The 11,020-nt window shown below is 44.6% G+C and overlaps 2 protein-coding genes across 4 annotated transcripts in view; one reads left to right on the forward strand and one right to left on the reverse strand.

Moving 5' to 3' along the window:
• Positions 1-6,937, forward strand: part of IKBKG (inhibitor of nuclear factor kappa B kinase regulatory subunit gamma) — a 73,079-nt gene extending 66,142 nt beyond the window's left edge. For all 3 annotated transcript variants that reach the window (XM_068248393.1, XM_068248394.1, XM_068248395.1), the window contains 3 exons: positions 5,689-5,795; positions 5,871-5,929; positions 6,008-6,937. In XM_068248393.1, the coding sequence (XP_068104494.1) occupies positions 5,689-5,795; positions 5,871-5,929; positions 6,008-6,153 (312 nt within the window). In that variant the 3' untranslated portion in view covers positions 6,154-6,937. The remainder of the gene's footprint in view (positions 1-5,688; positions 5,796-5,870; positions 5,930-6,007) is intronic.
• Positions 6,938-8,958: 2,021 nt separating this feature from the next.
• Positions 8,959-11,020, reverse strand: part of LOC137528489 (selenide, water dikinase 2-like) — a 31,713-nt gene continuing 29,651 nt past the window's right edge. Inside the window, exon 8 of the mRNA XM_068249791.1 lies at positions 8,959-9,612. Coding sequence (XP_068105892.1) covers positions 9,389-9,612 — 224 coding nt within the window. The 3' untranslated portion in view covers positions 8,959-9,388. The remainder of the gene's footprint in view (positions 9,613-11,020) is intronic.

Consider the following 11,020-nt stretch of genomic DNA (forward strand, 5'->3'; position numbering starts at 1 on the left):
TGTGTCAAAATCTGTAGTGTACATAGAAGAAATTCTCCCGCTGCCTAATATTGTTTGTGCAAGAAGTAAAGCAGATTGTATTCTTTAACACCCTTCCCAGAGTCTAGTGCAGGCATGGGCAAACTTGGCCCTCCAGCTGTTACGGAACTACAAGTCCCATAATGCATTGCAGGAGTCTGGCAGCCACAGTCATGACTTAAAGGCAAATGCATTGTGGGTGAAGTTTGCCCATGCCTGGTCTAGTGCAATGACACAATCATTTCACATTCAGAGGTATGCTGGCTTTTATGGAGTAATCACTTCCATCTCACTAACCCCTGAGACGAGGGAGCTTTGATGGTGAAACTTGCAGAGCCACTAAGCAGTGACTTGAACTGACAAAGTAATTAGGGTTGCTCATTACATGTATTTAAATAAGATCTGGCTGCCTGCGGGGGGGGGGGGGGGTTTAACTTACCTATGCCCTTCATTTACATCCCACGCTTCCTTCAACCCGGAAGTCAAACCATCCCCATCTCATTTAAATTTCAATTAGGAGGATGTAGCTACTGGTAATAAGCAACCCTACATCAGTTATAGCTGTATAATGCAGTTTGTTAAAATACTAGAACTACAGTACATAAAGATGCTTTAAATTAACATTGCAGCCTCTTAACTGCTGGTTAATATTTTTGTGGTCCACCAACTATGGAGATTAACATGTGAAGATATTTTTTTCCTTGTTTTTTTTTTTTTTTTTTTTGCAAAATGGGGTGTATGTAATTATTCAGCCCCCTGAGTCAATACTTTGTAGAACCACCTTTTGCTGCAATTTTAGCTGCCAGTCTTTTAGGGTATGTCTCTGCCAGCTTTGCACATCTAGAGACTGGAATCCTTGCCCATTCTTCTTTGCAAAACTGCTCCAGCTCAGTCAGATTAGATGGACAGCCTTTGAACAGCAGTTTTCAGATCTTGCCACAGATTCTCGATTGTATTTAGATCTGGACTTTGACATTCTAACACATGGATGTTTTGTTTTAAACCATTCCATTGTTGCCCTGGCTTTATGTTTAGGGTTGTTGTCCTGCTGGAAGGTGAACCTTCGCCCCAGTCTCCAGTCTTTTGCAGACTTCAAGAGGTTTTCTTCCAAGATTGCCCTGTATTTGGCTCCATCCATCTTCCCATCAACTCTGACCAGCTTCCCTGTCCCTGCTGAAGAGAAGCACCCCCAGAGCAGGATGCTGCCACCATCATATTTGATGGTGGGGATGGTGTGTTCAGAGTTATGTGCAGTGTTAGTTTAGGCCACACATAGCGTTTTGCATTTTGGCCAAAAAGTTCCATTTTGGTCTCATCTGCCCAGAGCACCTTCTTCCACATGTTTGCTGTGTCCCCCACACGGCTTGTGGCAAACTGCAAACGGGACTTCTTATGTTTTTCTGTTAAGAGTGGCTTTCTTCTTGCCACTCTTCCATAAGAGCCAACATTGTGCAGTGCACGACTAATAGTTGTCCTATGGGCAGATTCTCCCACCTAAGCTGTAGATCTCTGCAGCTAGTCCAGAGTCACCATGGGCCTCTTGACTGCATTTCTGATCAGTGCTCTCCTTGTTTGGCCTGTGAGTTTAGGTCGTCGGCCTTGTCTTGGTAGGTTTACAGTTGTGCCGTACTCCTTCCATTTCTGAATAATCGCTTGAACAGTGCTCCGTGGGATGTTTAAGGCTTTGGAAATCTTTTTGTAGCCTAAGCTTGCTTTAAATTTCTCAATAACTTTATCCCTGATCTGTCTGGTGTGTTCTTTGGACTTCATGGTGTTGTTGTTCCCAATATTGTCAGACAACTTGAGGCCGTCACAGAGTAGCTGTATTTGTACTGACATTAGATTACACACAGGTGCACTCTATTTAGTCATTAGCACTCATCAGGCAATGTCTATGGGCAACTGACTGCACTCAGACTAAAGGGGGCTGAATAATTACACACACCCCACTTTGCAGTTATTTAAAAAAAAAATGTTTGGAATGGTGTGATTTTCATTCCACTTCTCACGTGTACACCACTTTGTATTGGGCTTTCATGTGTAATTCCAATAAAATTGATTCATGTTTGTGGCAGTAATATTACAAAATGTGGAAAACTTCAAGGGGGCTGAATACTTTTGCAAACCACTGTATATAGTGCGAAAGAAGCTATAAAGGGAAACTCCACTATTAGTGAAAGTAATCGTCCTCTGCTCAGCTCAGTTTTTAGAAATAAGTCTTACAGGCACTGATAGGTTTGTAGAAATTCACAATTTAAAGTGGAGCCTCACTTTAAAGCTGCGTACAAACACACAATTTGTCGATCGCCATGTATAGCCTGTACATTTTTCATGCCACCCTTTACAAGGTATGTGGCAGATCCCCCCCCCTTAAAGGGAATCTTAACTGAACGGGGGTAAAGAGTTTCAATTACCTGGGGCTATTACCAGCCCCCTGCAGCAGTCCTGTGCCCTCGCAACCGCTCTAGAATCCTCTGGTCCCCCGCTGTCACTTAGTTTCGTTTTTGATGGCTCACCAGTCAGCCGACCGCCATGTGTATTATTGGACGCATTCCCTACTGCAATTAGCGCTGTTGCAGACCACAATGCGTACAAAAATACGCGTTGCCACATATCTACGCGTGCGGAATCACGTGTTTTTGTACGAGTTGCGGTTCGCAACAGCGCTAATTGCAGTAGGGAATGCGTCCAATATGCATGGTGGCCGGCCGACTGGTGAGTCGTCAAAAAAAAAACGACACTAAGTGACAGCGGGGGACCGGAGGATTCCAGAGCAGCTTTGAGGGCACAGGACTGCTGCAGGGGGCTGGTAATAGCCCCAGGTAAGTGAAACTCTTTACCCCCCGTTCAATTAAGGTTCCCTTTAGGGCTCTTATGATGGCATGCTGGTGCCTACATATGACATTACAATGGTCCAGCCCCTTAGTCTACCCACCCTATACTTTCAATGCCTATTACAGGGGATGTATGGTTGTAAAAGCCACCAACATTGCTGGGGGTTGTGGGGAACACTGAATACAGCGCAAGAGATTTGGGCTCAGCCGGCACCACCATAGACCGTAATAGGAATTAAGGCTATAGCGGCTTACAGTGAGTAACTTTGGCGCTGTCAGAAGAGTGAGCTGAAGTTAATTTTAAAAGAACTGTATTTCCCTACCATCCACGTCGACTTGGAGGGGGAATAGTAATTAACGCCGCCAGGACTTGTGCAGGAGCAGGAAGAGCCGTATATCAACTGTATCCTGCGCCCAAGTCTCCTGGTGGCGATTTAATTTGTACGTGTTGTGGAAGGGCTTGTTCTCTGTAACTTCCTGGGTATTAGCAAATATGACCCAGTGATGGTATAGTGGGTAAGAGTGTGAGATGAAAGGAGTGCTTCAGTCCCCGCTAAGGGTAAAGTTCAAGGATTTAAAAAGAGTCTGAAGCGAGAATAGATCTCACTTCAGACCTCATATATAGCAGGGGCATGCATGCCCCTGCTAAAACGCCGCTATCCCGCGGCTTAACAGGGGTCCCTGTCCCCCCAAATCCCCTCCGTAATGCGGGGGAGCGTTTCTACATTGGGGCAGGGCTAACCGCCGCAGCCCTGCCCCACGCGCGTCTGTCAGACACGTATCTCCGCCTCTCCCCTGCCCCTCTGTCTTCCTTCACTGAGAGGGGTGGGGGAGCGGCGGCGATGCGCATCTGTTAGACGCGCTGGGAGGCAGGGCTGCAGCCGTTAGCCCTGCCTCCAGGAAGAGAAATGTAGCGACCAACTTTTGCGGGGGGTGGGTTGGGGGTGAAGGGAGCCCCGTTAAGCCGCAGGATAGCGGCGTTTTAGCAGGGGCACACATGCCCCTGCTATATAAGAGAGCTGAAGTGAGATTTAGTCTCGCTTCAGTGTCTCTTTAAAGACTCGTAAGGGAAGAGGGAGGAGGAATGTTCTTAGTCTTGTGGGGATTTGGTGGAAATCATGTAATTAAAGTTCACCTGCAGTGAAAGGGAATATGGAGGATGACATTTCCTCTTAGGCTGGTTTCACACTACTAACCAGCATTTTTGGTGCGGTGCAATCGGATGATCACATTTCACCACCACACCAAAAAAAAAAAGGCCTTTTCAAACACCTGTGCTTATGTGCTGTTATGGATTCATGTATGCTAATGAGAACTTAAAGGGAACCTAAACTGAGAGTGATATGGATGTTTCCTTTTAATCAACACCAGTTGCCTGGCAGAATTGCTGATCTATCTGGTCAGTATTGGCTGAATCACACACCTGAAACAAGCATGCAGCTAATCCTGTCAGACTTCAGTCAGAGCACCTGATCTGCATGCTTGTTGAGGGGCTGTGGCTAAAAGCATTAGAGACATAGGATCAGCAGGAGAGTCAGGCAATTGGTATTATTTTAAAAGGAAAAATCCATATCCTTCTCCGTTTAGGTTCCCTTTAAGAGACAAGACAAATAACATTTATATTGCGCTTTTCTCCTTGCGGACTCAAAGCGCCAGAGCAGAGCAGCAGCCACTAGGGTGCGCTCTATTGGCAGTAGCAGTGTAAGGGAGACTTGCCAAAGGTCTCCTACTGAATTAGTGCTGGCTTACTGAACAGGCAGAGCCGAGATTCGAACCCTGGTCTGTGTCAGAGGCAGAGCCCTTAACCATTACACCATCAGCCAACTGGCTCTAGTGCTCACTTCTTGTGGCAGAAATACATATTGCAAGAAAGTGCTCCCACACATGTGCACTGCAAACGCTGAACAGATATAAAAAAAAAAAAAAAAAAGCTGCGTTGCCATAGACTTACATAACTTCCGTTCACTGCACATCATACTGCTGGCTCCTAACACGCTGTTGCTCGCTCACGAAATTGGAAACTTCCGGTGCGCCATGGACTTTTATGGATTTAGCATTACTTTGCAGCAAAACTGTAACAATGCACTAGTGTGAAAGGGGCTTCATAATACAGATTGCCTGGCTGCCCTGCTGCCTCTCTGCCTCTAATACTTTTAGGCATAGACCGTGAATAAGCATGCAGATCAGGTGCTCTGACTGAATCACCCACCTGAAACAAGCATGCAGCTAATCCAAACACTGATTCAAGAATGATCAAATAAATATGGCAGCCTCCATATACCTCTAGCGTCACTTTCCTTTTAAAGAGACATTAAGGTTTTTTTTACCTTAATTTCAGACCCAGCCGTCTTTAGCAATAAATTCCAAGATGATTTGCCGCATTCCTGCGGCAGAGTAAGTGATTTATGTCCCTGAAATAGCCCAAAGTTCTACGACTTTTTAAGTTGCAGATTTTGCTGCAGCTCTGCCTTTTATCCAGTCAATCTCTGCCTCTCCCCACCCCTCTCAGTGAAAGACAGAGGGGTGGGGAGAGGCAGAGATTGACTGGATAAGAGGCAGAGTTACTGCATAGAGCTCTGCCTCAGCCAGGAAGCAAAATCCTGGAAAGCGTGGAACTTTCCTAGGCTATTTCTAGGGGCATAAATCACTCGTTCTGCCACAGGGATATGGCGAATCAGCTTAGAATTAAATGCTGAAGACGGCTGAATACAAAACTGATAAAAGAAAGCTAAAAACTTTGGTGTCTCTTTAAAGGCGGAGGATAGAAAATGGTGCTTCTCAGGGGAACAGTAGTTTTGCAGGCCTGATGTACCTTATTTCTATTTCCCACCCCCAGGCGGACATATTTCGTGCAGACTTTCAGGCAGAACGAGAGGCCAGAGCACGGCTTCATGCTGAAAAAGAGAAGCTGCAAGAACAACTGGTGGAACTGCAGAGAGAAAGGTGTGCACCACACCCGAAACAAAGTTTAGTATTTGCATTTTGCCTAAAACCACCTAACAAGTATTTTTGTTGCAGGACTAAGATAGAAGATATGAGGAACAGACATTATGATCTCGCACGTCCAAGTCTGCCCGGTAAGTGAAACTAGTTTATCTTCCATGCTACACAATCCTTTTAATGCTGTCAACTAACAATGTATCCACCCTTTTCAGCAATCTACCCTCACCAGTACCCCAATGCGCAGCCTCCTTCCTTCCCTCCTGTGGCAGAACCTCAGGAGTATCGCTGCCCTAAGTGTCAGTACAAAGCTCCGGATATGGACACCCTGCAGATTCATGTGATGGACTGCATAGAGTAACTACAGACCGCTCATCCTGCTACACTCAAGCACTGCACAATGCGAAGAATGAAGCTCTGGCATTGCAGGATCAAAGATTCCTCAAAGCATCAGAAAGCCATATATCAGAGGACATATTCAACTGCTCCTGATTGTGAACAAGCTGAAAACTGCAGCAATATGGGGTGAAAGGGGCCTTAGAATGCAACTAATGCACACTAGAGTTCTCTTAAAAGCCTAACTAGTCAAAACTTCAAAACAGTCAACAGGGCTAGTGTTTCAGAGTTGATTGTACAATTTGTCTGCTACAGAAGTCTTATGTAGAGTAGAGGGTGTGGGGCCTCCTTCCCTCCCTGGCACCTTTTCATTAGAGCTGACCAGTCAAAGCTCCAAATACAGCGTTATTCTATGAGATGCTCTGATGGAGCTACAACCAGAACTCGGAAGTGACAATCAGGTGCCAAGGAGGAGAGAGGACTACCCGCCCACTCTGCTGCAGACAAATGACCGCTCTGAAGGACCGTGCTTACCTACTCCGCACTATCCCAGCCGTCCGCCTTTAAGTTTTAATCGGACAGCATATTAATAGAATTTTGCTGAAGGACAATTACTATTGTTTCGGATCATAGTGTGTTTATTAATGTAAATACTCTTCTACTTCAGGATTTCTTGGGGTGGATGTATATATTATATATTTTTTGAAGTTAATTGAAGCAACTTCTGTGGCCTTGTATTGTTAAAATATTAGAATGTTTACTGGAACACTGCAGAAGATTCTGCAATAAACTCACCAGAATTGTGTGAATGTGTGTATATTCTTCAGTCTCTTAGGAGCAGCAGAACAGCAGCATGGGACACTGTAGGGGTTGGAAAAAGCCCCATGTAAATAAAGCTGCACTTTCATTTTTGTATTAAAAAAAAAAAAAATCTTGTAGGAATGTTTGTTACCCCCAATTTTAACAGCCCTAGAAGCAATAACACCCCATAAATCGAGGATTTCACATCTTCGCCCAGCAGTCACATTAACTGCCAGCCCCTCTTCTGCCCCAGCAGGGAACCTGGCAGACTGCACCACACTGCCCCCCCCCCCCCCCCCCCCCCATACTACAGGGTAGAATGATCAATGAGATTCAAATTATTCAGGAGTTCATGCAGGACTAGGTTTATTATGGAGGCCATATTAGAGGGAGAGCTGAAGTCCTTGACATGCCCCCTACCATAATCCACAGCAGAACTACAATAACCCACAGGTAGAAAATGCCAACCTCAACATCTAAATTCTGGATGAAGGGTTGAAATGTATTTGTGAATTTTTTTTATCATTTAACTTGCATTAAGGTACTAGTAACAGTTTTACCAAGTCAACTTTTTGTCATATCCAAATAGTATAACAGAACAGTGGGCTATGCTCGACCATGTTGTGCGGAAGTGTGTGAACTAAGCAAATTGTCAAGGGGATGCATTTTGGCTGACATAAGTAGTATGCAGCTTGAAATTCAGCCAATCAAAAATTCAGGAAGTTGGTTTGATTGGTTCGGTGCCAAGTTGCATGCAAGCCGGAATCCTTTGCATCTCATTGACGCTTGATGAGACTAAGCAGTGCCTAGAATATCTATGCATTAGATACACTGGGAGTGATCTGCTTTTAAAAGCGAACTAATACATTTCAATTGGGTATATCTTCCTGTTTTGGTAGTGGACACTAAAGCTAAGTGCACACATGCGACAACGATCGTTCGTTATGAACGACGAACGAACTTTTGAGGAAAGAACGACCTAAGTAAAGTTGGCTATTAAGTGTGTAACGATCTGATCGTTAAAACGAACGTTACATCACATAAAGCAACTATTGCGCTTGCGCATAAAAATTAAGTTCCATGGAGAAATAGCAAAATGCGCATGTCAAGCCTGGTACGAAGGACCGTTTCCAACGATGTACTACTTTTGTAAACGATAGTCGTTGGAAAAAATCCGCCAAGCTAGATCGTTCGTTTTTAATGATCTAGCTCGTCCGTCGTTAAACTTAATGGTCGTTGGCTGCTTTTTTTTTTAAAACGATCGTCGTTTGAAACGATCGGGGAATGATAGTTTCAAACGACTATAGTCGCATGTGTGTACGCACCTTAAAGGATACCTCAACTGACATGTGACATGATGAGATAGACGTGTATGTACAGTGCCTAGCACACAAATACCTATGCTGAGTTCCTTTTTTTTTCCTTTCTGTGCCTGAAAGATTTAAATATCAGGTATGTAAGTGGCTGACTCAGTCCTCACTCAGACAGGAAGTGACTACAATGTGACCCTCCCTGATAAGAAATTCCAACTATAAAACACTTTCCTAGCAGAAAATGGCTTCTGAGAGCAAGAAAGAGATAAAAAGAAGAATTTCTTATCAGTGAGGGTCACACTTTAGTCACTTCCTGTCTGAGTCAGGACTGAGTCAGCTACTTACATACCTGATATTTAACTCTTTCAGACAGAAAGAAAAAAAAAAAGAACACAACATAGTTATTTGTGTGCTAGGCACTGTACATACACATGTCTATCTCATTATGTCACATTTCAGTTCGGGTATCCTTTAAGGATGGCCCTGCCTAGGAGAACTCAGAGATCAGTTTGATGAGCTGATAATTTGTAAAGCTCTGATTTGCTGGCCATGATCATGCATTAAACCAGGAAGCCATCACAGCAAATCAGAGCGTTACAAACCTATCAGCTGATCAAACTGATCACATGCTTCTACATGAGGAGTTCTAGACAGGGCCATCCTTAGGGAACACATATATAAAAGATATGTTCTCTTTAAAGAAAAATTCAAATGTAGACAGATTGGAAAAAAGGTTTATTTGGTTTAAAACAGTATGATTTCTTTTTTATCACAATCTGAAGGCCCAAGTCAGTGGTGTGTTCAGCCATCTGCCCCTCTTCTGGATTAGACTCAGCCTTTTCTGGCCCAGGAGCGGGTTTAATAGAAAGAAGCTTCATGAACAGAAGAGGGTCATAAGCAAAATGTTAATCTCCTCAGTCTCTCAGACTCAGCTGCTCAGGCCTGGGCCTTGGAGACGAGGCGATAGAGCATGATTGTCTTTAGGCTCTGCAGATATTCCGGCCATGATAGAGGAATTAAAAAAAAAAAAAAAATCAAGTTTCAGATCCAGGTTTGTGTTTTCCATTCTCATAATTCTATACCATTGACATAGAAATTAAACGTCCAGCTAAAACTTTCATACCAATCAGAGGCACTATAATCATTTTAGCACTGTCCGTCCAGACTTTGTGTAGTGCTGCTGTCGCTACTCCCGGCTCCTCTCGGGGTCACCTCGATGATCCGCGGCTTCTCAATGATCCGGGCAGACCGGTTACCCTTCTCCACAATGCCGATGATCCAGGCTTGGTGTCCCTCTCCATACTTTGGTGATTTGATCTCGGCACAGAAGCGAGCAGCCTGTTCTCTAGGAAGGCAAATAAGCAGGCCACCTGCATACCAGATAAAGGAAAACTATAAAAAGCTGCTTCATGTTGAATGCATGCCCTTTATTCAATCATATGAATGAGAACAGTAGTGCCAATTACAGATTAAGGATTCCTCTACTTTATGCCATCTCTATAACTGCTTTGTTCCATGGTAGGAGGTCACTAGTATAAGCAAACAAAAGAGCCTTTATAAAGGCATAATCAAAGGAATTTTGTCTGATCAGGTAGGTAATGAACAGGCTGTCTTTTATGCTAGGTACACACCATACAATTTTCTGTTAGATTTACCTGCCAGATCGATTTTTTCCAACATGTATGATCTGAATTTATCGATTTTCTAAAATAGTTTTTTAATCGATTTTCATAGAACTAAACGGAAATCGATGGAAAAATGATTTTAACCACTTAACAACCGCCTAACGCCGAAAGGCGTCGGCGGGTCGTTAGTGGTATAGCATGAAAACGGCCGCTCGATCGAGCGGCCTTTCCATGCCAGTTCACGGAGGCTGTCTCCGTGAACAGCCGGAGAGCCGCCGATCGCGGCTCGCCGGCGAAATGTAAACAGGCAGGCAAGAAATCCCCGCTGTTTACATCACACGGCGCTGATGCGCAGCAGCGCCGTGACGTAGATCGGCGATCCCCGGCCTCTGATTGGCCGGGGATCGCCGGCATATGATAGGCTAAAGCCTATCCTAGGATGCGCATTATGGGTGAAGAGGGAGAGGGAGGTGAGCGGAGGGCGGAAATGGCTGCGGAGGGGGGCTTTGAGGAGCCCCCCCCCCCGCCGAACGAACAGAGCCGGCGGCGATCAGACCCCCCCAGCAGGACATCCCCCTAGTGGGGAAGAAGAAGAGGGGGTTCTGGAGTCTGATCGCCCGGCCACATTCCTGATCATTAGAAAAACCCCTGGTCCTTAGGTGGTTAAATAAACGATCAAAAAATTAGAAAAAAAAAATCTAAATTCAGATTGGATATGTTGGAAATAATCGACCTGGCATGTAAATCTAACAGAAAATTGTATGGTGTGTACCCTAGCATTACACTTTAGGGACTCTTAAAGGGGAACTAGAGTAAGAGGTATACGGAGGCTGCCATATTTCCTTTTAATAAATACCAGTTGCCTGGCAGCCTTGCTGGTCTATTTCTCTGCAGTAGTATCTGAATAACACCAGAAACAAGCATGCAGCTAGTCTTGTCAGATCTGACTTTAAAGTCTGAAACACCTGATCTGCTGCATGCTTGTTCAGGGGCGATGGCTAATAGTATTAGAGGCAGAGGATCAGCAGGGCTGCCAGGCAACTGGTATTGCTTAAAAAGGAAATAAACATGGCAGCCTCCATATACCTCTCCAGTTCCCCTTTAATAAAAGCCTACTTGTTTGGCAGCACATGTCAGTAACCTACTTCAGAGG

This window comes from Hyperolius riggenbachi, chromosome 8, assembly GCF_040937935.1.
Source record: "Hyperolius riggenbachi isolate aHypRig1 chromosome 8, aHypRig1.pri, whole genome shotgun sequence".
NCBI classification, from domain to species: domain Eukaryota; kingdom Metazoa; phylum Chordata; class Amphibia; order Anura; family Hyperoliidae; genus Hyperolius; species Hyperolius riggenbachi.